The sequence below is a fragment of the Dermacentor variabilis genome, chromosome 11 (genome assembly GCF_050947875.1).
Source record: "Dermacentor variabilis isolate Ectoservices chromosome 11, ASM5094787v1, whole genome shotgun sequence".
NCBI classification, from domain to species: Eukaryota; Metazoa; Arthropoda; class Arachnida; order Ixodida; family Ixodidae; genus Dermacentor; species Dermacentor variabilis.
This window is the reverse complement of record NC_134578.1, coordinates 37,229,632-37,257,616: the sequence shown is the minus strand read 5'-3', so window position 1 is coordinate 37,257,616 and position 27,985 is coordinate 37,229,632. Positions and strand designations below refer to the sequence as shown.

Below are 27,985 nucleotides of genomic sequence, written 5' to 3'. Positions count from 1 at the left end.
CCTTTAGCCTTTGACAGCTTTGGAATATAATGCAATCGATCTTTACCGAGTAAAAATTAATAAGACCTCAGCAGAAATCCGTTAAAATTTATGCCGTGATGGCGAACTGATACGCAGACTTGACGGTACCGTCGCCATGTGTGATTCGCTGATTGTTGTGCGTTTTTTGTAGCTTTTTTTGCAGTCTTTCTTCGACTTCCTATGCACATTCTCAGGTTAAGACATACCTTTTTTTCATTGTGAAAGGGTGATCTACTAATAAGGCTGAAAAAAACTCTCTCTTTTGTGTCTCTTTACCTCGCCATAAAAACGCCGCAGTGAGGTATGACAAAGTTATTTGCAATCATCGAATCTTCGCTATTTCGGCCAAAAGCTGCTCTAGCGGCTCTTCAAAAACGGAGCGCTGGTTTTCCAGGTTTTGGATTCTTGTCACCAGGGCTTGCTCGGTCTGCTGCATCTTCTGTAAAAAAATTATTATGAAATAGCAAACGTTGCAAATATCTATCCTAAGGTTTGCATGAGGAGAAAGAGGTCAATCTCAATTTAATATCACCACCACTTTTCCGCGTTGGTGCCTTCTTAAGCCTTTTTGCCGTAAATCATCGTTGAAGCGTGATTAGAACCTACTCATGCTTGCCGCAGGCCATGCATAGACTTTACAATAGGCATAGTATGTGTATTCTACGGCGTGATCATATTCAAGTTTAACTGAATTTTCGAAAATCACCTGTGGCCGATAACATAACTACAATGCCTCACCTGGATTACTCAAAGAGGCGGACATTACTTTCACGCGAAATTATAGCAGATATTCAACTAATTAACAAAAACTTACTTCGATTCACTTAGATACGCCAACTTTGGAAGCTCCCCTAGAATAAATTTCCAGGATGAGACCAGCTTCGAGATATGCGCCATCAAACTCGCAGTAACGATGCAGTGTGGTTCCACTTACTTTCTTTAACAAAACAATCTCTTCTGCTCTGAAGCACAAAAACATTCCTGGAACAAATATGCTTTTCACTCATAGTTTGGTAATTATTACCTACAGACTGATGTCATCCTGGAAATTCATTGCAATTTAATACGACCTGCCAACTCACCGACTACAATTCGTAAATGACTATATGTGCCTTAAATATTTATTTAGTTACATTACCAATTTGTTTGAACTGTTCAATGTGTTTCAAATTGAGTAATCCAGCTCAAGGGCTAAACATATGCTATCTGCCACAGGTGATTTTGAAAAATTCTTCTAAATTAAACATGACAACCACATATATGCAGCTTTATTTGATGTTCACAGTATGAAGTTGGGTTACATTTCTTTTAACCAATTGCAAAACGTTATATTTTTGTGTGTATGTAACTTGTGACTCCACTTCCTTACAGTTTGTGCAATGATTTTACATATCACCACTTTACGAAAGGCAATACGATGTTTGACTGGACGTTGGACGTCTCCTATTCTTTCCGTAATATTGAAGGAATAGGTTAACAATAAAGCTGGTTAGTTGAGTAGAAGCATTATAAAACGTTGTTTCTGTTTTCGATGTTTTAAACATAATATATTATTTCGTAAAGGAAGCTTATATTTCAAGAAAATGGGAGAAATGTTACGGGCTCGGCAAATAAACATAGAAATCTCATGTTTTTTCCTCTTTATTTTTAAGTGTAAACTAGTAGTGTAGTCGCTTGGACCGCTGTGCTGAATGAACTAAATATCGTACCGTGTCTATATTTCTGTAAATTAAAGGACACGTTATTGGCAAGGCTCAGGCAAAGTGAATATATTTGGGGTTAATCGCACTCTTTGCACCAAATTACGTATTTCAGAGCTCCAAAGTTTTAGGACAGAATTTCAAGAGCGATGCGAAAATTAGCCCTCAATGATGGCATAACTACAAAAACCACCAAAATCATATTTGGGGAGAATGGGAGAACGCTATTGCAAATTTCTGTTAAACTTTATGAGCATGTAGACAGCTTTTGCCCAAACTTTCTCCCCTGTCTTTTTTTTTCAATGGATGTTGTAATGTTTGGTAATAAGGTGTAACTTACAAACATTTATCAACAGTCCATCGCAGTTCGTGACTACAGGGGCTATTCTAGGTATTTTCGGCCTTTCGAATCTGCGCTCTTACAGGAAGTCCTTTCTTCAAGTATTCCATCACACTGACGGAAGTGCTTTCCGTAGGACCAGTAAGAATTTATAGAGCAATCAATACTATAACAAGAAAATGTGCGAAATAAGAATTCTAAAGAGCACATAACTTTAAATCCTAACAGAGAGCATTTTACGTCGTCAGGAATATCAGTGCTGCAATATTCGATTGTTTACTGTGGTTAAAGAAGCGTGTGTGTTTTTCTGTGTTTACGTGTGTGTGTGTTGAGCAAACTAAACATTCCTAAAAGTTAAATTGCTTCATTCAACTTTAATAATCTCTGAGTTATGACGAAAACGTGTGATTGTTAACACTGCTCATATTCGAGCACCGTGAAAATTATTAAATTAGCAATGCAATTGTACATATTTTTGTTTAATATAACTTACCCGGATTACATCCTCGCTCTCCGAAATCATCTTTCGGAGCCCCTCATTTTCCGATCTGAGTTCCTGCGCCAAAGTAATGACGTGCGAATGTTAACAATCTCATCCCAATAGGAAGACAAATATTGATACCTACTGCGTTATAATGATAATACGTGTAATGACTTCGTAATAAAAATATTAGGAAATTGATCTTTCTTTTTGTAATGAACTCATAACCGATGTACAACGCGCCAACCCCACTCTCTGATACCCCCTTCCCCATATTTACTGACACACGTACAACTCGCTGCTTTCGTTCGTGTCGTTTTCATATTTTACAATAGTTCTATTTACTTACACTCACATAAAAGGAGCAGTGACCATTATACGTATATAAATCTTTTATATATTGTGTTAAAAAACATAGAGGCACCAATATGAAACAATAAAATTAAGATATTCTTACAACACTCAAATACTGTTATCCTAACAGGTAATAGTTAATAATGCGGAAGACATAGACATATGTGGTGTGACACGTAAGTTGGGCCAAAATTTAAAATAGGTGAGGGCCCCGTGGCTGGACAGAACCAAAGTAATGTTATTTGCTGTCACGTGGGGCAAGTCATAACATTTCTTGTATTTCCCCTAGTTACACTATTACTTATTATTAATAATTACTTCTCAAATATTATACGCAAACTAAAACTCTCCATAAAGAAATGTAGACCATGTTGAACAACTCCGTATGGATCTTTCTGTGGCTCTGTACGTGCTACAAAAAAGTTTCTTTTCCAAGCATCAAAGAAGCACGTGAAAGCACGCGAAAAGTAGCGCATTATATCGTCGGATATTTTTTTATTTAGTTCTGCGGGCGTCTTTAGGCCTTGAAATAAAGTTTTATGTAGCACGTTTAGAGCAATAGAAACATGGATCGGGGAATTTTTCGTGTTGGCCCACTATTTTTTATTGGCAATCCTGCTTGGATTACAACATGTGATAAGTTCATTAATAATAACTACTTGTAATTAGTCTAAATACTGAATAAAGTCTGACTTACTCCAAGCGAAGGCAAATCTTATCTTGGTTGTGTCCAGCTACTTGGCACTCGCGTATCTTTAAGCTTTGGCATAAGTTACGTGGCAGACCCTGTACATACTCCTGACTTACGAACTGGAAAGACTTGGAACATTCGTTGCTGGGGTTTGAGGTAACTAAATATATTAGGCGGGTAGCTGAACCGTCGGTTAAATTTCAATCCGTAAAATGAAAATGTGTTGTTGTCCATAAAAGAGAAATACTTACAGATTAACACATTTCTTTCTACTAATACTGGCGAAACGTGATGTTACTGCTTTTGTGTTTTAAACGCTCTGTGCAAATACACCTACACCATGAATTCTTAAATGGTAGAAGTTGCTTCGAACAATATTTCTGCTTTAATTCGGTTTAGTATAATAATTCTAGTGTTGCGTAATGCTTCACGTCATAAAACAAACTTTGTCGAAACTGTTTTACAGTGTTTCTCACAGAACAGAAACAACGCTTTTTCACAATAGCGGATAATATTTACCATGAATGTTGCCATTACTATACGAAGCGTGTTGTTTTGCTCAGTATATTGAACTTTTAAATGCACCCGCCGTGGTTGCTCAGTGGCTATGGTGTTGGGCTGCTGAGCACGAGGTCGCGGGATCGAATCCCGGCCACGGCGGCCGCATTTCGACGGGGGCGAAATGCGAAAACACCCGTGTACTTAGATTTAAGTGCACGTTAAAGAACCCCAGGTGGTCAAAATTTCCGGGGTCCTCCACTACGGCGTGCCTCTTAATCAGAAAGTGGTTTTGGCACGGAAAACCCCATGATTAAATTAAACTTTTAAATGCATGCAGAAAAAAATATTTTTTGCATTTCCTCTTCGTCGTCTAACAAAATGCATTCTGGTGTATGTCATAGCTCTATAATATAGCATACCTCCTGAAGAAACAGCCTGCAGGTTTTTTTATACATTCTAGAAACATATATCCAAGTGTGGCAAGGCCATATTAGCATAAGTACATTTTCATGATCCATGTACAAATATTAGACAGCGATACAGTACCCGAAGGGCTTCCTCTGTCTGAGAAGTCCTCCTCCTTAGCTCATCATACCCTGTTCTTGCATCCGGCGCCAATTATGTCGAATTATATCTAATTATTCCTTGCGCCGCCATCCATATGCATAAAATTCATGCAGTTAAAATCATGACGCGCATATTGTTGCAACAAATATGTTTTAATAAAATTGTATTTTTGATCACCAGATAATACATTACCTACAAACAATTCACCATTTTGCTAGCTTAATAATTTCTTTTGTTTCACTATGGAGAGGGGTCACTGAAGTAAATGTAGAATATGTTCTCGTTGAACACACGAAATATTTGCAATATGCAGTTAGATACTCTCTGGAATATACAAGTCACAAGAAGACAACAAAAGCAGGTATCTTAGTAATAAATAACAAGATATAAGGGAAAGATAACGATATTGGCCGGTGCTTATGTAAGACCCGTCAATAGTGACAAAACTATTTATTCTAGTTTCCTACATTTTTATGTGATATTCTGTACTACCAGGATATGTGACTTTTTATCAAACGAAAACACGCCCACACATCTATACATATTTTACAGCCAAAAAGTACACAGTAAGTATGTTATTGCTTTTCTAATTTAGGTATTGCACTAGTATGATGCTGGTTTGCTATTCTCAATACACGTTGCAAAGTGCTAGATATTGTCAGCTTACTTTTTGATTTTTCTCGATGCACGATAGGCACAGAAATTTGTCATTTTCAAATAGGTGACAAGTTTTCGGGCTGTGTGAACGAAACCTTATTGTTTTTAAAGCAGACGAGCAGCCGTTAATTTGGCTCCGTTGCAAAACCAACTGTTACCCTTTGTTGTACTATACTGCTAAATGACGTAATGGCGCAATCGGTTTGGAGATAATGTCGTTTCTAGCCACAGAAAATTCTGAGCCCTTCTACGAATATCTATAACAGGATACACACATACATCTTTGTCGGTTGTAATAGGGGCTTGGTTTCCCTTTAACATCCCCATCTTTAACATCCCCATGGTTTACTGGCAAAATCGTGTCGTTAGCCGAGAAAACAATATTTTTCTGACAAACAGATGTCACAATGTCTTTTTGTGCCAGGCAATTGCATATACAAAATAACCTAAGTAACTTATATTTAGCTGTTTCAATGATGCTCGGTGAAGCCATTGCAGCTGAAAGAAGACGTCGGACACAAAGAACATAAACCGAGAGACCGGAGGCGCGTCACAAAAAATGATCTATTAAAATCATGTAGAAGCCGAGCATAAATCATACAACCAAATGTGCATGCGCAGACGTTCATCACAGCAAAAGAAAAACAACGAAAACTCACTAGCTCACAATAGAACACACAAAAGTGTTACGGACGCAATCTCTTCTATCCTGGCATAAAAAGCATCCAAGAGTTTGCGTGCCGAAGACGATCGAACGGTCAGTTGTTGTGACGATTCTTTTGCAAGTTATTATATGTGTGATTTTTGCATTTCAATGAGGTACTTGAAAAGCTCTTTGAAATAACTGGCCACAAGGCAGCACCTCCTACAGTTCAGGACAACATTCATTTGGGCTAGATGGTGCATACTTCAATAAGGAAGGAACAGCACCAACTAAGACGATCACAAGTGGCGAGAATGACACAGGACAAGCGCCTTGTCCTGTGTCGTTCTCCCAACTTGTGATCGTCTTAGTTGGCTCTGTTCGTTCCTTACCTCTACAGTGGCCGTGTCAAACATACAGGGACAGCAGCACAAAAATGTGTTCTTCAATATGCTTAATTTTTCTTCCTCATTCCCTGCAATTTCTTGGCCTCTGTTATTTTTGATGTCTGTGTGATGTATTTTTTCGTTTTGTATTTACGCATGTATTTCTACGTACTCCTGCGAAACTAGTAGACACTATCAGTAGCCTGAAATGCATATTACTACCTCGCACTGTCACTCTATTACCAAGCATTTCAGTCAGCACTTAGTGATCAGAATGATAACAAAGTCCTTAACGACGGTATCTGTTATCGCAGATTTAGTTCCAGCTCGCTGTCGTGTACAATCAAATTTTCACAGCCTTAAGGACAATAGTGTCAGGTGTTGAACAAAGGAGCACCCCAAACTTTGTAACTTTTTAAGAGCGTATAAGCTGAGAGAAGCCATTCTTCCCGTACCAAGAGCTTTTCTTCAAGATCCAGAAATCGGTCGACGAAGGACGTCACGTGTTTGCAAGACGCAGTATGTTTTTCCATCTCCTTGTTGGTAGCCTGGGAAACGAGCAGAAATATGGTCCTTTCTTATGTTGTTTGTTTCAGTCTTCTCGTATTGTAATGAATATAATGCAGAGCAGTACCTGAAAATTACATCCCAGTCGATAGTAAGGACACCTCATGGGTTTCAAGGGACAAACCGCCAAGTGCTCATCCCGCAACTTGAACAGGAAAAGATTGTATTAGTTGTAATGCTCACCACAAATTGTAGTCACATAGCAAATCATTGGTTGAATGGGAAGGCTTCACAAGAAATAACAACTATGGAGCTTCCAGAAGCACTGTGGTGGACGTTCTTTCACCACATAGGTTTGTAAATCAGGTGTGTCAGAACATTGGAAGTTTTCAATGAAAATTGAACAGTCTTAAATATTTGGTTCGCATTTATTTTAAAAATTCTATACTTGAACTTGTCCAATATTCATTTCTTTCAGAACACTATTCCGGACAACAACAGTAAGCATTATGCCTCATATTCATCTAATTTATATTAGACAGCTTTCTTGATAGCGAGGCACCCTTACATAAGACTTTCTTAAAAATAAAATATACAATACGACTAGCGTTAAGCACATTTGCCTAAAGTGCTAAAGCTGGGTTAACACCACGGGGACAGAAACCCAGACGAATCCGTCACATCACGTATGACGTAGATCCGATCGCTGAACAGACAACACTCACGCAACAACGGACGAAGGCAGATGACAATGCGTACGACCTTATCTTGTACTCTCGCTTTTCAATGCATGGGCGGACGATGAAATCACCCGTTGGAATGTGATGCACGTTCACTCATGGTCACTGAACTAATTGTATCAAGCACGCGTTTCTGCACACATTTTAATTCAATACGGATGTGTGGCTGCTTTGTTGAAGGTGGCTGTTCCCAGACGCTTGAAGTGTTTGTGAGGGTTTCCGCCAAAATATGCACAGCTGGCAATGGGGGCGTATTATCCCGTATACCCACTCTGCCAATTCGGATAGCGATTTCCTCCGTTGCGTGAATACATCTTACAGACTACGTGAATGAGAGTTCGTTCAACATTTGCTTCATTTAATAAGCTTACGTCACCGGATTCATGAATCTGAGTTTGCGCTAGTTGGATGGGCAGTTGTACATATATCAGCGAAGGCGCACTCAGGGTGAAATTACTTTCAACTTACCTCGGCAAATGTATTGAACTCCCTATTGCAATGGTTAGAAGTTGCTGCAATTTGGTTACATACGTCCATGTGATCCTGAAACAACAGAAGGCGAGGGATGAGCGCCAGTGCCAATTGTCATCAGTAGATAGGATTTGTTGTTTGCAATTTCAAGACACTTTCTTGATTTTTTTTCATTACTTCAAGGTTGTGTCTTGATGTTGCAGATTACGGAGACACATTTATTCTTGGAGAAACACTTCCATTTTGCTAGTTCAGCCAGGGTCTGTCTTCAGGCACTGTCCGGAACGTCGAAACTTAATGTATGAATGTGCTCTTCTACTCTGGCCCCTGCAATGCTTTCAATTTATTAAGCGCTGGATAGGAAGACCTACTTCTTTCATATATATATATATATATATATATATATATATATATATATATATATATATATATATATATATATATATATATATATATATATATACAAGGAGACCGGCTTCTCAGACTTTGAACACGTACACATAATTCTCCTTGGACACTAAGTGCTAATTCGGTAAAAAGTTAGGCGGGCTGACACGGATAAAATGACAGGCAAATGGGCAGCACAAACGTTTCCCTCTGCTGGCGTCATAGCTGTATGCACGAGCATTTTTAGCGTGATTCTTTACCAACAAGATCAACTTTCTCTCGCTTTAATATTTACCCCTAACACGGTAAAACGAGACGTTCAGGCGGGGTGATCGCCGGAAAGACCTTGCGAGGCTATATGCGGCTAGCACCATCTTCCTCCTACTTTCCAGAAGAGGCAAGACAGCAAAAAGAGAGGCTTTGCGTGAACTTCGTCGCAAACGTGTGTCGCGCTTTTTTCGTGCACTAGAGTTAAGCAACACCCAACGCCGGGTGCGTCCTTACTGCCGACGACCTGGGATGATTCCGGATATTACGTAGTTTTTCCCTGACTTTTGATTACACATCCCGGGGTAATACTTTATTACGTTTCCAATAGAGGCGCACTCCATTTGAGCAGAGGCTCCGGTTTAGGAGACGTTTTTTTTATATTCCATGCGGGATTGCACTCTTAATCTTGAAATGTTCCGCAAAAATTAGAATTTGAAGGGACAGCTTCTTTTTTTATAAGGACATAGGAAGTCTCCTGGTTGTATGTCTGGTATCTCGCTACTGTAGTTTTATTGATGTTTCTCTTCATGCGGAGCTTGTAGACCTCCTGTCCCTTGACAGTTTTCCTTCAGCGAGTTCGAGGTTGTCTAGGAGGCCTAGCTCTCGATCTGCAGGAAGTAAGAGCGCTGTACCCGAAGTGGCAAAATGAGGGCTGCAGCCTAAACCAGTGGTTGTTGCGACTCGGGGTTCAAAGACATGGGATCCTCTTTTCTCGTGGAGGAGTGATGTGAACGTGAGGCTGGGCGCGATATCCAGGACGTTTGACAAACACGTATGTATTTACATATGTACTTGAAGAAACAAAGTATTACAGAGACGATGATGAAGTAGTAGTCGCCGATCACTCACACCGTCCGTAGCTTCTTTTACGCCTTGCGTGAACATTGTTTAGTCACTTCCCCCAATCCGGTGACAGGAGGCTGATGACATCAGGTCCCACCAATCCGCTGTCAGGAGACCGATGACATCAGGTCCCACCAATCCGGAGGTAGGTAGCCCTTTCCCTAAAAGGGGAACTTGGTCGGAAACGCAAACACATCCTGGGCACAAACAGGGAAAAGAGGGGAACGCACGCTGGCTCCGATCGTATTCTGAGAGGTGATGGCCGGATCATCGCACTGACGGTGTCTCCGGCTTGGACACGTCTGTTTGTGCTGCTGACAGGTGACAGCCGTATTATTTCAATGACCACGTCTCCGGCTTGGACACGCCAATTTGTGCAGCTGACCGGTGACTGCCGTATGATTCCTAATTGATCCAACCTCTCCCGAACGAGGTATTTGCGGGCTGCTCATAATTCATGTGTGTCGAGAACCATTTCGACAAGACCGTCAGCCCGTTTCCCACAATCGTGCGAGCCGTGACCGAAGGGTGTCCCGGGGCGAACGGCCGATCACAACATGGTGTACTATCTGTTGTGATGTTTGACAGCGGCCTCGAGACAGCACTTCCAGGCACCGGCATAGTCTGGATTCGTTTTATCATTTTATTATTATTATTAATAGACAAGATATAGTACAAGGCAGTAATATACAGGAGGAGGCCCCGAGGTCAAAGACTGTAATGAGACCTCCTGTACAGCGTATAAGTAAAAATATGAACAACAACAGTTGCAACAAATAGCGTAAAATATTCAAAAGATAACAAACTTATTATTGTTTTAGGTTTGGCAGTACTAAAAAAATCAGCTGCAGACATGCTATTAAAAAGTATAATAATTATTATTACATTCGACTAATTACAGAATTAGAACACCATTCTGAAAGTAAATGGATAATGAGACCTAACAAAATGAACTTTAATTTGTGTTGCGTAGCCAAATGTACATTTGGAGGGGAAAATATACTTATCAAAGTGGTTGCAGATGATAAAATGTGGTGTTTTAGTTGTTTAAATTGAAATAATTTGCATGACTTGATAATAGGAGGTAGTGTGTTCCAGAAGGAAACGGGCAAAAATAGACACTCTGCTTACCATAATTTGTGCGAACCATGGGAAGAATGAAGTTATTGTTTAGTGCAAATCGCGTAAGATTCGTATTCATTAGACAAGAATGAGGTATCAGACTGTTGCGGTAAGCGTTATTTAGTTGTCGATATAAAAACGTACCAAGACTAAAGTTAATAAGCTCGTCCACAGTAAGAATATTATAGTTATATAATAAGTATTTGGGACTGAAATGGTCAGGACTAAATGTAATTATTCTAACAGCCTGGTTTTGTAGTACTTGTAATGATTGTAAGTAGGTACGATACGTATTGCCCCAGCATGCAATGCAATATTTTATATGTGAATGGATAAATGAGTAGTATAAAGAGAGTAGTGTTTCCTGGTTAAACACAGATAATGTGTGACGTCTCGTATGGCACATTCCGCTAGGCCATTTTTGCGGCTGGTATGGAGAAGAATACTCGATCATTATGCCATGCTTCTGTGCCCACTTTGATAATTTGGCACTCCGGATAACCGGCCCGTATTCGCAAACGAGCGTCTGTCTGTGTTTCAAACATTCAGCCTTGAGGAGATCTATTACGCTGTTTGCGTCTTTGCCAGCTTTAGCCGCAATCGTTCTTGTACACTAATCTAAGGAGAAAAAGAAACCTTGCATTCGCTTGACTTTTTCACCCTTCTTTTTGAGCTCCGCGAAGTCCAAATGAATTACTTTGAATGGGCCGCGTGAATATTCAGGGTTTGTCAAAACGTTTGTCGATTGCTTGAAGTTAACTTTGTTCACCTGGCAGTGGTTGTATGTGCGGATGTAATGGCTGATGTCGTTTTAAAGCCCGCCCATGTGAGACCCATGAGCTATTTCTTATAATTGCGCCAAAAGCCATCATGACCGTCCTATCCAGGAGTGTCGTGGTACACATGAAGAATCTTGGAACCATAGTTGATGGCAGGTGATACTTTACATTGATGAACTGGAGCTCTTTTGTACCTTACCACAGCTTAATATGATCGATTGCCTCTGATTTCTTGCTTTATTTGTGTACAAGTTATCTTGATAGTGTGTCAGCGTCAGTCAGGGGTGGGCCAGGACGGTGCGAAATTACGAAATCAAATTATTGCAGATAGTTCACCCATCTAGCAATGCGGGTTCTTGCCTGGGACATGCTCAGAAATCGAGTCAGTGCTTGGTGGTCAGTGAAAAGTATGAATTTGGCACCTTTCAAGTACGAAAGTACTGCGCAGCGTTTAATACGGCCCGAACTTCCTTTTCTGTGGTAGAGTAATTGATTTCAGCGGGTTTCACGGTATGGCTATAATACCCCACAACATAGTGTTTGATTAGGTTAGCTTGTTTTGAGGGTTTGCGGTATAAAAGGGCACCGGTAGCATCATGTGATGGGTCCGTGTTTCACAAGAAAGGCAGAGAAAAATCCGGTATTCGCAAGATGGCGTCCAACGAACTTTGTTTTACAAGCTCACAATAGACACTTGCGCACTCCACGTCTCATTGAAAAGCCATGTCTTTCTCAGTTAAACGTGTGAGGCACCTTGTTTTCAGTGCATAGTCTTTGATAAGCGCCATGAAGTGTCCTGCCAGGCCAAGAAGAAGGCGCAGGGAGTGCACTTCATAAGGCTTTACCAGCTTGGAGATTCTCTCTACCGATCTTTGCTTAGTTCCTTTAATGTGTCCATCAAACACCCTGCCAAGAAATATTAGTGTATCTTCAAAAAACGCACTTTTCTTGAAGTTGACTTTGAGTTGGGCAAGACTGAGAGCGCGAAGAACTTTTGAAAAAAAGACTACGGTGTTCTTCCTTTGTCTTTCAGTAGATGATTGTGTCGTCGATGTTCACATTGCAAAATGTGCGCAAGTAAGGTTTCAGAATGTCGGTCATTATCTTCTGAAACAACACAGGGGAGTTTTTTCAACCAAATGGTAGGCGGTCATACTCAAACAACTCAAATGGGGTTATGAACGCAGTGTATTTTTTCGCTTCTTCCTTTAGTAGAATTGGTGAGAGGCCCTTGCAGAGATCAATACATGAAAAACAATGGTAACCACCAGCTTCCTCAATGATGTCGTCGATTCTGGGCATTGGATATGGCAATTCAGTTTGACAATTGAGAGCCCGGTAGTCTGTGCAGAAGCGGAATGTCCGGTCTTTTTTTTGTGCAATAGTTATAGGAGAAGCATATGGGGATACAGAAGGCCGGATGATACCTGCGTCCAACATTTCTTTTAACTTTTTCATCAACCACACCTTTTTATCTCTAGACATATGATAGCGGGTCATACCAACCTCTGTTTCATCTGCGAGATCAAAAGCAACGACATGTGATTTCATCGCTGGAGGATAGTTCCCCGTGCATGTAGGCTCCGGGTACTTTGTCTTGATGTCTTCTTGGTGAAAAATCAACCTTGACACACTAGGTGCTTCCCCAGGATCTTGTGTTTTTATGGTGTCTTCGGCCATTACTTTGTCGTCCCAATAAAGGTCTATCTTAAGTTTTTTCATGTCTGGGCGGGTTGAAAGAAAGTCATCGGTGACATTGAGAATTGCCACTACGTCACTAATAATTGATTGTCCTTGGAATGCAATAGCCAGGGTTACCCATTCGCTATGTATGGTCACTGGCCCATCGTAGACTTGGACACGCAATGTTCTACCAGCGTGCAGACGACCGGCATCCACTTTAGTCTTGTTGATAATGGATACCGAAGTCCCACTATCAACGACAGCTTTCACATCAATGCCATCAACATTAATGGGGGCATACAGTAAGCTTGAACAGACAAAATACACGTCTCACTGAAGCTCTTTTTCTGGGACTTGTGGTCGATGGTAGTGAGATAATGTGGAAGTAGTTTATTGTTAACTGCGGTAATTGCTTCTTCACCATCCTCACAATCATAATTGACGCTTGCAAGAGGTTTGTTTATAAAACTATCTTCACATTAAGATGATGGCAACGACTCAAGACGTTCACTCAGCTTACGAGAATCAAGTTTTCCTGTTCTACCAGCTGGCTGTCTTTTTAATGTAATTCTTGGCACTGAGGTATGTAGAAAGTTGAGAAGGTCATCAAATGTTCTCGGACCTTTGCGCTTGACATGACTAAGGATCTCTATACACAACCCTTGCGTTATCAAGGCTACAACAGCAGGAGGCGACAGCTTCGCTTCTGCAGAATACAATAGGCAACGCTTCTCACGACACTACTCAAGCAGAGAGCCACATGTGTATCCGGACCATAGTGCGGCATCCCGTCTTTATATTGCATTGCCTTCGAAACCTGCGAAAAAGTTGCTTTTCCACAGTTTCAAACATGGTGGTTCATGATCCACGAGTTGCACATCATACCATTTTCCGGCTAGAGCGCCCAAATAGCGGCGGATATTCAAAATCTTTGTGTCGTCGGAGCGCCAGATATATCTTGTCACAGGCGCATTCAGAAAACCACAGCCAGTAGTGCACACTTTGCGAATTACCTTCAAAAACATCCGGTTCAACAATACCTCTTGCTGAGTTTACGTTAAAAGATTAATTATTATCTAGCCCCTTTGATGTGGCCTACATATGCATCCGTGTTGTTGGCCTCCACCGATATTTCCTAGACAAGCTACTGTCGTACAGCTGTCAGTATGCAAAGCTATAGACGGCTCCAGTCCGAAAGGCAGTCGTTATTTACCTCCATTCTTTCTTTATTTGTAGTACTTATTTATTAAACAACCAATTCGTTATAATATTGTTCAGTATTGGCATCTACTCACAGTTGGCCACAAAAGTTTTCGGAACGCGATTTCCGTAAATTCCATAAATCTATATGTGCAACCCTTCCAGAAGTTCTAGGTGTAGCTATTTTTATTCATAAAGATATCTGTTACACCTCGATTCACATCGATGCTTTATGCAGAGCCCTGTCACTGCTTTGTTTTCTGTCCACAGGTTGTTGCATGCTTAAATGGAATTCTAGGCTATGTGCGCAGACATCGCAGGAAATTTAATTTTCATTTTTTTTCCTTATTTCTATTTTTCTTCTTTTCTGACGCAAATCCCGAGGTCAAGACACTTTCGTGATTCACTGTACATACGGCCTCGTGTCATATGTGTGGAAGTTAAAGGAAATTCGCTCGTATTTTCAAAACTAGTGCGTGAAGCACTAGATTACGCTCTACGTGAACTCTTGCCGAAGAACGTATGCTTTCTGAGGAAAAATATGAGCCACATTAAAACCAATGACATTACTCATTTCGTGAAATGTGCATAAAATGTTTATTCAAATAAGCACAGATATCAAATGCCATATTGGTTTTGCAAAAAAAACGCGCACATTCAACATTTGCAGCACCAATATTCTGTCAGGTGTCTTACTTTTGGCAGGTAATAGCGGGTTTAGCGAAGACATACCATATATAAGGAAGTATGATCACCTTCCAGGATTGTCATACTCATACATGAGTTAAAAGTAGAAACCATATTGTAGCAGAAAAAAACATTGAAATAGAACATAATTGAAATGTGATATCCGTACCCTACTTTTGTATAGTAAAAATGAGGCAGGAATGCAAGGAGTAGTTTTAATTTAGTGACGCCACGCAATAAATTCGCACACAAGAATCCTCTGTAATGTGCTAGTCATTGTAATGGAATAAATTTTCTATCATTGTCACTTTCCATTTTTTTATTTTATGCACACACATGTTCGCATGGTGGTCAAGCTTTCTCGTGATTTTTGGTTTTTTATCTTTCCTTTGTGCTAAATCGCGTATTACATTTGCATCGGTGTATTAACCTAACGATCTTTCACTTAATTCGGTTCTTGGCACCTTACAAAACCTGCAACACCAAATTCAGTTTCATTTTACAATTACTTCTGAAATGAGGTCTGGTAAGCCTCACCAATTTACCTTTATATCTTGGCAAAATGACACCGGGCGCTTTTTTTTAACTTATGATTTTTTTCAAGATCGCCTGTAGCACGTAGCACAAATTTAATTCTTGACTTGATAAACGAAATCAGGTATAAATTAGGTACACTTGGAAACGTTACACGCATTTGAATAATTACAACATTCCACTATTTAACTTGGAATTTAGTTATTTCATCGCACATCTTGCTATATATCACTTGAAGCTGGTGATTTCACACGGCCCAGCAGCATAGAATGAATTTTGAACCTAGCCCCACTTTCTAGATAAGCACCGTCAGACTTACCTTAAAAATGCACTGTTTCTCCAGTTGCACTTTTGATAAACCGCCTTCTTTGCGTTCAAGCTTCAAAGTTCTTAGAACACGCTTGTATTTCATCGCAAAGTTTAGGAATGCATATCACAAAACTGGTATCATCTTCAGAACTCGCGCAAATTAGATACGACCTTAAAAGTCACCGGCTGCGACTCGTAAGTTGCAACATGTGGCGAGGGGCGCCGTCCCTACTTTAAAACTGTTTTCACAAACTGTTTCATACACCCAATTATTTACTTTCGTTCATGTGAAATTTGTGTCTGCCTCTAGCTTTACTCTGTCTCAAGAAGTATAATTGTGCTACACGTCAGGAGTGATGTTTAAAAATTTTCTTATCCACAAGATGTATCATCTGGTATATTGAAATCAATGTGCACAAAAAAATTCGTATATAAAATTTTCTGCATAATATCTTCTTTCTCCGTGCATCCCTTTGAACAGTTCGATAGCAGTGGTACGCAGTCCATGAATATCAAAATGCATACTGTTTTTTTACTACGAATGGCCTTAATAGGCGACTCCAGCCATATTGAGCTTATCTATCTATCGTGCTCCTGATAAAACAAGACAGACAAGGCGTTTCTATTAATCTCACTATACCATATGCATAGTACGGGCTCTATTCTCTTCCAGGAAATCGATCATCTAACGCGGACTCCATAGCCCAAGTCGCCTACTTGCTTGCGCCACAAGGTATGTGTTCCTGGTCGTGATGCCGTGGAGGTCGTTCCATCCCCGTCATTCCAACTTTTTCATCCAACTCTCGTCATGCCGTCGTCGTCACGCATCGTCGCCACACAGTTGGTCATGCCGTCATTATCGCGGGGTCATTTTATGATTATCACCACTTCCGTAACCTTACGTTACGCAGAGTATTGGAAAAAGGTGAGCCTAATTGACTACCTCTATTTTGGGATTCATAAAACGTACACCTATCCAATTGTAGGGGCGACCTCAAAGGAAACTTTTAATAAGTTACAACTAGAAAAACCTGGCTTCAATTATTGAACAGAATATCAAACATCCAATAAGTTATCTAACTTAAATATGAAAATATACGTCAGTATATTATACATTTTCATACAGCCAACCTATTACAGGCAAAGCAAAAATATTTATGTTGGTAACTGCATTAAAATTTTTAATATTATTTTAGTAATTGCAATAATAAAAACAATAACAATAATTATCCTGTGCACGTCAGCACGAAGGATGATGGGGTCACACGATGATCTTCACTTATGGCATTTGCAGCAACCGACTACTCTAAATGCCTGCAAATTTTCTAAATATGTAACGACACGTGGACTCTTCCACTGAGTACACATTTCCTTGGTAACCGTTCTGTTAGTCCCGTAAGATATTGGTTACCTGTTCCACGCATTATATCAGCTGCCCAACACGGGTCTTTCTCTGAATTTCAGCTTGAATATAAGCTAAAGCTAGTGCTCCTAAATCTTCAAGGGTGTCCTCCTGTCTCCTTGAAGCATTATTCACATATCGTTCCCTGATTTGTCTCTTAGTTGTCGGCGCATATATTAGTGCGATCAAAACTTGGAAAATGCACTGACAGTACAAACTACGATAATGACAGAATTATTGACAAATTGACACAACTGCAATTCTTGTAACGTACATCGCTCTCTTCTTATAATCTAAACTAAGAAAAGCTCGGAAGGTTATTCTTTTCACTAAACTACATCATTTACGCGTTAGAAGGTGAGTGCACGATTACACAACGTCCTAGATTGCAGCCACTATTTGCTCTTCAATCTAGGATTTCTGCTAGGTCATAACTTTTTTTTACATGTACGCGTAAATGGCCCGTCTGTAAAATCGGCGAAATTATATTTGTCGCCACGAGGGAAACGAGCGCCGGGCACGGAAAGCACCTGAAGGTGGAGAAGGGAATCGCCACGTTCGCGCCTTTCCCGCCTGTGCTCATAGTGTTCACTGTGCACGTTCGTAGCGTCTCTTCTTTGCATCTGCAGCAATATGTGCTTTTCCTGTAGCAAGCCAGGCGCCGCATGGACGAGATGAACGTAGCATCCGCGACCGTATTCATTCTTTTCCCGTTAGTGCTTCGATGCCGTGTTACTCGCTGTGAATGTTCACGGCGTCCATACGCTTGCGAGTAAACCGCGTTCCCGAAGTGAAACGTCACTGTCAGTTTTTTTCTGGTAAGCACCATTCTCTTGTCCTTCTCCACCTAAAACGCCTGAGTACAGTTTGTCTAATGATACAACTCCTTTCCAGCGGACCTGTAATATCATAGTACTGCACGACCAGGTCATTTCAGCACATACGATTTTTTTTAATTGCTTGTACTGGATTGAACTAATCGAACTGGATTCTTTGAAAGGATGAGCGTAACTTCCATAATAAATAAATGGCACAATTGAGTATTTACAGAAACTTCTTTAGGTAGATCTTTAACTAATTGTTTTATGGCTCATTAACTTTAAAGGTTTAGTGAGTCAGTTTGCAAGGCCTGCCAAGTTGATGCAAAGTCTCGGGATGGCACCGATATTTAGATATCAACCATCAAATTTACAGTAATCGCACATCGTTGCACTGCTTGCTATTTGTAACAGGAGGCCGATTTATGCAATGAAGCACGAAAATAAAGGCAACTACAACGCTTTTTGTCATGCCCCTTGCCAATACACACTTCGAAATTGGTGTCTTGCTGAGAATTCGTTCGAAGCGGAGAGACGTTACGAGCTCACCACTCATAATTCATCAGTTGCAATATTTGCGGGAACGTAATTAGTTTAAATTTTAATTAGTTAGATTTTGTAATTATTACATTATGCATTTCACATTTTTGTTCAAGTTCAGTACACCTCTCCGAGAAACCCACGTCCGGGAAAAAAAAACAACGCTATCTGCACAAGGCCATATATTAAAATGGTCCATAAACAAAAAAATTGGAGAACGCTTAAGTTTCGCCTTCAAGAGTGGAACGCGATAGCGTTATCGCATCCCGTTCGCAACGCCTACTCAAACGCGCTACGCCAGCCGAACGTCGCGATTGGCAGAGATAGCCGGGCCCCGACGAGCCATGAAGGCGGACGCGGTCATGGGGCGAGTGGCGCGCCACGTGTCGGGGCAGCGCCGTGCATTGCGAGGAGAGGGTCTTCTGTGTTTGCCGCAAGATGGCTCTGCGTGTGCGCAGAGCGCAGAAGAAATTTAGCGGAAACGTACTTCGCTACTCGTCAAACTGGGACTTCTGTAAGTTACATGGTCATAATTACCGATATACACCGCAGTATATCTTTCTACGGCACGTTTCTAAGGCAACACCGTATTCACTAGAGGCGATTTTGTGCCGTTTCGAAGGAACGAACTCGTGGCTGAGTGGTAGCGCCTCCGTCTCACACTCCTGAGACCCTGGTTCGATGCCCACCACCCCATCTTGCAAGATGTTTTTTATTTATGAAGTGCCTTCTGGGATTTATCGCTCACGGCCAACGCCGCTGACACCGACGACACCGGCTTTTCTGCGACACAAGCTCCTTAACGCTGTCGCGTTAAAAACGCACAAATTACATTGAGGCAGCGTTTATTACCATACCTTTCTGTCGCTTTGCACCATTGACTGATCGCTGTATAGAGACGTCAAAGGCTTGCGGCCTAGTGTGTTGCCAGGATCTTTCTGCGGCGAGTCGAGGTAGTCGTAATCGATAAACTGCAAGGAGGGTGAGCCTCTTATGACGCTTATTCTTACCATTCAACAGCGAATAAAATATTATAAACTGACACACATTATTTCTTAACACAACGTTACTAGTAACCATTTTATTATACAAGGGGAAGGAATCGGAAGGAAGCGTTTTCTGAAATCTCATTTTGACCATTAAACCTTCGAGAATTACATGAAAATTACAATCAACATATGATTGTAAACAAAAATGCTATACGAGTACCACATACAATAAATATGTAAACATGAATTTGCAACATGAAGCAGTGGCTTAGCGGCTAGGGTGTTGCTCTGCCAGGCACGAGGTCGCCGGATCAAACCCCTGATACGGTGACCACATTTCTATTGGGGTGAAATGCAAAAAAAAAGAACTTCCAAGTCGCATGCCGTGCGGGCACGTTAAACATCCCCCTGGTGGTCACAATTATACCGGAGTCCTCCACTACGGTATACCTCATGATTAAGTCGTGGTTACCGCAAACAAAAGCCCCAGAATTCAATTCTGTTCAGAACTCTATTTGTAATTTATAGTCTTGCTTAGAGCAGGGTTGTTTTATGGAACTTTTTTTCCAGGTGCCAATACTCGTCAACGTAACACACTTTCATCTTTGTGCTGGACATAGCACTATTGAAGGTAGCTAGTGAATCGCAAAGAGCAGTTATGAAAAGAAATCCTTGCTGTACTGTCCCTTATCTTACTGCTACTTTTGCATTAAGCTGCTTGGCTTTCAAGATTTGTTATGGAGGCCACTACAATCGAGCGCTTTGGAGCCTCCCGCCGTTTATTTTGTTGCTACGTTTATTAACCCAAAATGAATGAAAAAGAGCAATTTTGATTGTGACTCTGCCTGATGTACATAAAAGGAATGAAGTACTGTAACAAATACGTACAAGTACTAACACAACCAATGAGAATACAGGGCACGCGCGCCCGCCCAATAATTGTTCGCGTACTTTCATTTACATTTCTGTGCATGAAATATTAAAGCGTTTAGGCCAACTTGAAGGGCATGCATGAAATGAATTTTTTCTGGAGATTGCACAAAAAAGTCGGCTTTGAGTAAATAAGACTTTGTGCCTTATAGGTTCACAAAAACGCATTTCTCTCTATTGTGTGCTTTCTTTATCTGTTGCCTATCAAAAAATTTTTTTCGTGTCTCAAGTTATTAGGTGTATGGCTTTACGTTTATGGTAAAGCTCTCTCAGCTTTTATTGGTTAAAGTGAAATTCTTAGCACTCATTAATAATGGTGTGCACTTATATTGAGCTCCCCCTGTCATTGTAAAAATAAACATTTTATCATTATGTCCTGAGCCAGTTTTCCGCCCCTTTTTTAGCGTTCCAGCTAGAATTGCTGTAAAATTATTTATCCTAAATATTTTGGTAGGCCGAAGTACGAAGTTAGCAGAAAAGTTGTGCCATTTGTGTACAGCAGACATGTATCATCTTAGGAGTGAAATATTTTATTATCCGGTTGTATCTTACTGAAGAAAGGTTTCGGCGTGCTTCTGCGGCCTCTGTGGAGCTGTTAACTATCAAAAAACATATCAACAAATGTGCTCCCTAATGCATTACCTTCTGCCTAACATCGAACATGCACATTGTTTTTTTTGTTCTAGCAGCCCCAGCGATCATATGAACTTATAGGATAAGGAGAGCTCTTAGAAGAGGCTATTGTTTGAAACCTACAAAGAACTCGTTTTCCAACTTTATCTGGCTCGCTAACTCAGACTGGAAACATTTGTAAAATGTGCATGCCTGAACGCACACATGCACGAATACTACAGTGACAACGAAAATGTAATATTTGTCAGCAAAAGCGAAACTCATATTTGCTGAGCTAAACAAAAAGCCACCAGACCGATTATATAGCTTTTTGTCACTCAATGTTAGTATCGTTGCTACGTTTCGAGTAATTTGTTAGCGTCCGTACCATTTTGGTGTTATTGGCACGTTCAGGAGGTGCTGGTGCTTCCGGACTAAACGATTCCAGATCTCTACCATCCGGACTGAGGAGATTGTTATCATGGTGAACCTCGCTGCCGCAGAATTCTGTTTCGTTCTTCGTTCATCGAAACAAGAAAAGATAGGCAAAAGAACACATTAGTAAACTTCGCAGTAAAGATACTAAACAATTATAAGACACAATGTAGATCTACATCGACAAAAAAGAGAATATTTCACGCTTGTCTTCCCGATACTCAGACATGAACACATAATTTGCAATCCCCAGATTCGTACGAGTTCGTAATTCGTAAGGCAAATAATACCATTTTACCATGTAGTGGTTCATCCTATCGCTGAAATAACAAAGGCCGATGTATAGATAATCTCTTTAAAAGTGGACCTTCTTTTTTCATATTAATTAGACATACAAGCACCACTCGATTCTTTTATTCCTTGTTTATGAATGATCAGATACGACCACTTCTTAAAAATTAAGTTTTTATTGTGCGCTTTGACCACTTTTACTGCGCGTGTAATTATAGAGTCTTGCTTGCATATGCAAGTGGAAGCAACAGCGCGAACCCATCACGCAGGCAGGTTCGCATAAATTATGTTTAATATATGTTTGTCGTTTGTGCACTGACCCCCCATCTTCACCAATTGAAAATGCTTTATTCGCTCCTATGCACTCAATGAAGGGCTGTATGGCTGGGAAAAAATGCACAAGCGAGCTATCATAGGATGTATGTTTAATGTCGTCACAAGAGTTTATGTAAGGCAGCCTTCACAAACGGCAACGTTAACAAAGAAAGTTGTTTTTTTTTATTCGCCTGGGTTTCATTCGCAAATGGCTTTAAGCATTGCATATCACGTGCCCTTTATCATTAATACATTTATTGCAGTTGTATTGCTTCTTTAGTTCCTGTGTAAAGACCGCGTGCGCAAAGCAAGAGAGGCTGCTTCTCATGCAACCTTTATTTGTCTAATAGATATTAGGTATTCTTGAGCGTAAGCAAGCCTTTCGTTTCATTCATTTTCTCTTCTTTGTTTCACAAACTTAAAATCAAGTATTCTCAGTCCCCAATTTCCTCTGGCGTACCGTAGAGTATGTGCTACATATAACTTACCTCAGGCCCCGACTTAGCTGTCGTACTGGATTTTTCAACAGAAAATCCTGGGTGCCTCATTTCAATGTGTTTCTGGAAATTAAATTATATTGGCTTCAGATTCAAGCTTAAAGACATTTAGCTGACACAGTTCTAAGTTTATAGGAGGAGGAGGAGGAATAAACTTTTATTGTAGAACCAGCACTTCATGATGGCCGGGCCTAAGCCTCCCACGAAGGGACGTCGAGGGCTTGCCTCGCCGCCGCCTCGCGGGCGTGCTGGGTCGCCCAGGTTTGGTCGTCGAGGGCGGAGCTCCGCAGAGCCTCATGCAACCTCGACGAGAAAGTCGTGGTGTTAGTCTGTGTGTACTGTGCTGGGCACTCCCATAGCATATGTGGAAATAAAATTTAGCAGCTGCAGGCAATAAGTTCTTCAAACTTGGGCTACATAATCTCTAAGGAAAATTTTTAAACTTGAGAAATTTCATAACGCTCAAGTGTCAAGTATACATATCTATTAGTAAGAATCACAATACCAGAATTTTGTAAACATCATAATATTACATCTAGACCTAAGAAAGTTGATGTTATATACACCGCCCTAAATTTAGCACTAATTTGTAAGTAGAGCCTTCACAAAGCCCTCGTAAGCACTGCAATAGATTTAGGCAAGGTGCGAACTCATATAGATAATTTATTCGCTTTAAATGTTCTAGCGGATACTCTACAAAACATCGACGTAAATTTTGGTGTAAAGTTACGAATTTTTAAACTTTCTGCTTCGATTTTGTTTGTACCTTCCCGAATTTCGAAAATTGTTAAATATTTCAGGCCCTATAGCAGTATTCTGCTTGTTAGAGTCCATGCAGCAAATTTTATTCAAATGATTCCAGAGCACTCCTGCGTTTCACATGTACTTCAATAGGAAAATTAAAGCTAACCTCCAGCTAAGTTCTTTCTTACCCACAAAGATCATATTGAAGCAGCGATATAACATAACAGTTCGGAGTTTGATAACACATAAAGGCCGCTTTATTTGTCACCCACTACCAGCCGTCGTTCCTTAGTGACTGTGGTGTTTGGCTGCTAAGCGCGAGATGGCGGGATCAAATCACGGCGATGGTGGCTGCATTTCCATGAGGGCGAAATACGAGAACGCCCCTGTAGTTAGAATTACGCGCACGTTAAAAAACTACAGCTTGTCCCAGTAATTCCGGAGTCCCCCACTTCGGCATGCCTCATAATCATATCGTGGTTTTGCAAGTCAAACCCTATAACATATTTTAATTTTTCCCTGCTTTCGCTTTAACACCAATAGCCAATTTCATCAGCCCTTAAATTATATGTTGTTATGAATACTCACCTACGGGGAAGAAACCAGGAGGTTTACGAAAAGAGTTCTACTTAAAATCAGGACGACGCAACGAGCTATGGAAAGAAGAATCATGGGTGTAACGTTAAGGGATAAGAAAAGAGCACATTGGGTGAGGGAGCAAACGCGGGTTAATGACATCTTAGTTGAAATCAAGAAAAAGAAATGGGGGGGGGGGGGGCATGGGCAGGACATGAAACGAGGAGGGAAGATTACCGATGGTCATTAAGGGTTACGTACTGGATTCCAAGGGAAGGGAAGCGTAGCAGGGGGCGGCAGAAAGTTAGGTGGGCGGACGAGATTAAGAAGTTTGCAGGGACGACATGGCCACAATTAGTACATGACCAGGGTAGTTGTAGAAGTATGGGAGAGGCCTTTGCCCCGCAGTGGGCGTAACCAGGCGGATGATGATGATGATGACGATGACGACGACGACGACGATGATGATGATGATGATGATGATGATGATGATGATGATGATGATGATGATGATGATGATGATGATGATGATGATGAATGCACTAGCTATTTCGCACAGGAAGCAACAATAAAACAGAACGGAACACATGCCACACAAAGCTCTAACTAGCATCTGTTCATATCTTGTTTAAAACTGCATATTTTACTGTTTAAAACAAGCAACTGTTATATATAAAAGAATGTGTAACCTGCTGCCCCAATTATCGAGCGGCTCCCGAATTACGACACGTAATCATGTAGGTTTACTGATGGCTGTTACCAAAATAAAAGTAATGTATAACTAGCCCAAGATTCGTCCCTGTTGGGCTAGCTGTTTCATTATCAATCAAGATCACAATCAGTGCAACATGACGATGAAAATGTGGTTAGAAACAGGTAGACAAGGCAAACCTCGTTTCTCTTGCATTTTTTTTTTGTATTCGTGTTTCTAACCTTCTCTTCATCTTCATTTCGCTCTCGTTAATCTCTTATGACTAAATGGCCCGCCATGTTTCTATCAGCGAAAATAACATGAGTCCTATAACCTAGATTTACTTCATTCTTATTTTATTAATTCTCGGGACTTCAAACTTACGCAGCCGCCGACGCATGGGTGCTGTCCCGTAATGTTTCTTTCTTAATTTCAATTTTATTAATTGCTGAAAATACAGAAAATTACATGTTCGTAGTATACGTAAGGTCTCACAGTCGAAGACTATATCGGGCGCTCCTGTTAAAGATACTTATGATGGTATACAGCCCACCGGCCATCCACCAAACGCAAGCAAAGCAGATGACGATTATTATTTGGGGCCAAGATAAGCCCCAAAGGGTGTAAACTTTTTTAGAGTGGTGTGCTCAGGTGTTTCTACTGCATCTAACCAATCCTGCCTACACACTACTGCCGCCCGTTAGCATCATGTAGTTATAGTCAGCACACACATAGCTACCGCTAGTGATCATCCAATTACATTGTTGTATAGATATCTTCACACAAGAACATAATTACACTTGCAGTGAGGGATTAATCCTCACTGCATGAATATTTATTTTCTTGTCAAAAAAAAGATGTGCCGATACGCTCATCTTGGAAGCTATGGGAAGCGAAGCATTCGGGAAGCGGTTAATGAAACGTCCAAAATTTAACCGTTTCGTTCCTGAATTTTTGGCGTTGATGAAATTGGTGCGCCCGCATTTCCTCCTTGTCACCCAAGTTGCGGAATGCGACACACGCGGCGTTCACCTACAAATGCAACCTAAGTGACAAGCGCTGACAACTTAAAAATACAAAATTATATCTACGCCGTTGAACTAAAAAAAAAAGTTGCATGGATGCTCTGGCCAGTTAGGTTCCCTTATTCCCTTGACGCCGTGCCGTTTTCCCTATTTATTACCGCTGCCTTTCCCGTTCCCATGTCACTGGTTTCAGAACGAAACCTGAACGTTTAGGACAAATATAATGGGTGACCGTGATACCGCTGCATAGCCCAAGGTATATTTCCGCCGAAGAGAGGCCATTCTGCTTTATCGCTTAAGGCTAGGGGTTGCATTCGAGAAATCTTACTCCTTTCGCGTTGGAATGGCCGACAATGCTCTCTGCAATGCCTGCCTTTGAGAGGAGACGCTAGAACACGTTCTGTGCGACTGTCCTGACTATAATGTTCGGAGACAGTCCCTGGCGTCCGCTCTAGCGCACCTTGACAATAGACCATTGTCAGTTGAAACGATTTTCACGTGTCGCTAACAGAAGACATCGCACCTGAAGGCGACGAAGGGACTACTTCGGTTTTTGAGAGAGACGGACTTGGACAAGCGGCTGTGGCAGTGCTCTCATGTACCACGCAAGAGTGACGGACTGTAACTGACGATGTGTGTGCTGTGCTATGTGCTCTCTCTCTCTCTTCCCCATCTTTCATCCCCCCCATCGCGCTCCCATGTGTCGGGTAGCAAACCGGTTGAGCTAAACTGATTAACCTCCCTGCCTTTCCTTCTCCACTTTTTCCTTCCTTCCTGCCTTAGCTTCCAACAACTACATTGCATTTTATAATTGATTATCATTTCGTTCAGCAGAGCAAAGTTATTAGGCAAAACCGGAATTTCCTAGGGCTCGACTCTGTTTCAGATGTGAAGGGCAGGCGTACTGTGTTTCTGCAGCTGGGCCTTGTTCGTAAAGGTTAGGCTGTCACTGGCTATAGTTGGCATTGAACACATAGGAGTATTCTGGCAATTACAGCCTGATGATATGAGTATGGGGGTGCTGTTCTGAGAGACAGTGGTCGGATTCAACCTCTGGGCACGTAATTCAAATTTTTTGTGTGCGTGAACTCTTCGGCTAGATGGAAAGTCCACCCAGTATGCTTCAGCAGCCACGGTCGTTATATTCAGGGCAGGTTTGCAAGGAAAGTTTTCTTTTAAAGATAAGCAAACCTTTGGTTAGGCCACACATACCGAAAGATGTGTACATTTTCTGTAGAAATGCATAGTTGCGTTTTAAACTGTTTTCGCGTGTCGTATATGATACACTATGCCGTTAGCGACGTAATTTGTGGCCATGCAGAATGGCTTTGGAATTCTATAAAGCCTGCAAAAAACTATATTGGAGTCATTAAACAGCCTTAAAACCTTGCTCAAAAGATGAAGCATATTTCTCGCATTTCCCCTAGTACAAGTACGTTTAAAATACAATGATCTCATCCTTAACTGACTAATTCTTAGCCCTAATATCTTGACAGTAGCCTTATATAATAATTGCTTTTATATGGGCATTTGCTACGCATTGCCTTCGGGAGCTTGACGCAAGCCAGAGTGTGTTTTTCTCTTCCTCTAGGAGTATTTTTGGTGCTGTTGTCATTATCTCTAGGAACACTACAGGCCCCAGGCTGTGTTCATTTTAACTATACTAGTAGTAATGGTGCATTCTGTGGTGCAAATATTACAGCAATTGATGGTTACCTGACAGAAGAAGCACAATGTCTCCTTCGTTAAAAATGTTACTGTAAGCTGATGAACAGTGAACAATCACTCCGGTACTATTGAGTGCCGGTTTCTAGTGCGGAAATTCTCATAATATTTAGTTTATTTACGAACTTTTTACGTATCGTGTGACGAGCCACCGCTATGCATCGTCGAGAAGAGAAACACAGGCACAAAATTTTTACACAATTACAGTCGCTATGGGGTTCAATGCTAGACACAACACAAATTCCGGTGGATACGTATAATCTTCTTTCTTTTTGATCTTTTTGATCCTAATAAAATTTCACGAGTTATTCTATAGATATGCTACACCATATGTTGGGAGGTTTGGCTATCAGCTGGAAAAAGAGTGATAATGAGCTCAGAAAAAAAACGCTTTCGCACCGCAATGGTATGCAAGTCCCTTCGGTTTGAGCAACCTGGACATTCGATGAGGACGTCTTTGTACGCGCTCTTATGGCACCTTTCTGGTTTTGCCTGCAGAAAAAAACAGAAATTTGACGCAGG

The 27,985-nt window shown here is 40.9% G+C and overlaps 2 protein-coding genes across 2 annotated transcripts in view; both read right to left on the bottom strand.

Annotated features, from left to right (window-relative positions):
• LOC142563562 (uncharacterized) lies at nt 1-27,920 on the bottom strand. The gene is made up of 9 exons (XM_075674146.1): nt 27,863-27,920; nt 22,694-22,765; nt 21,553-21,681; nt 19,491-19,604; nt 8,057-8,131; nt 6,976-7,053; nt 6,797-6,889; nt 2,555-2,617; nt 1-460 (listed from the first exon to the last, which is right to left on the bottom strand). The coding sequence occupies exons 2-9, from the start codon at nt 22,751-22,753 to the stop codon at nt 344-346; spliced, it is 729 nt and encodes a 242-aa protein (XP_075530261.1). The 5' UTR covers nt 22,754-22,765; nt 27,863-27,920; the 3' UTR covers nt 1-343.
• Nucleotides 1-27,985, bottom strand: part of LOC142563563 (uncharacterized) — a 57,259-nt gene that overhangs the window by 22,066 nt on the left and 7,208 nt on the right. The gene's annotated exons all lie outside the window — the stretch shown is intronic.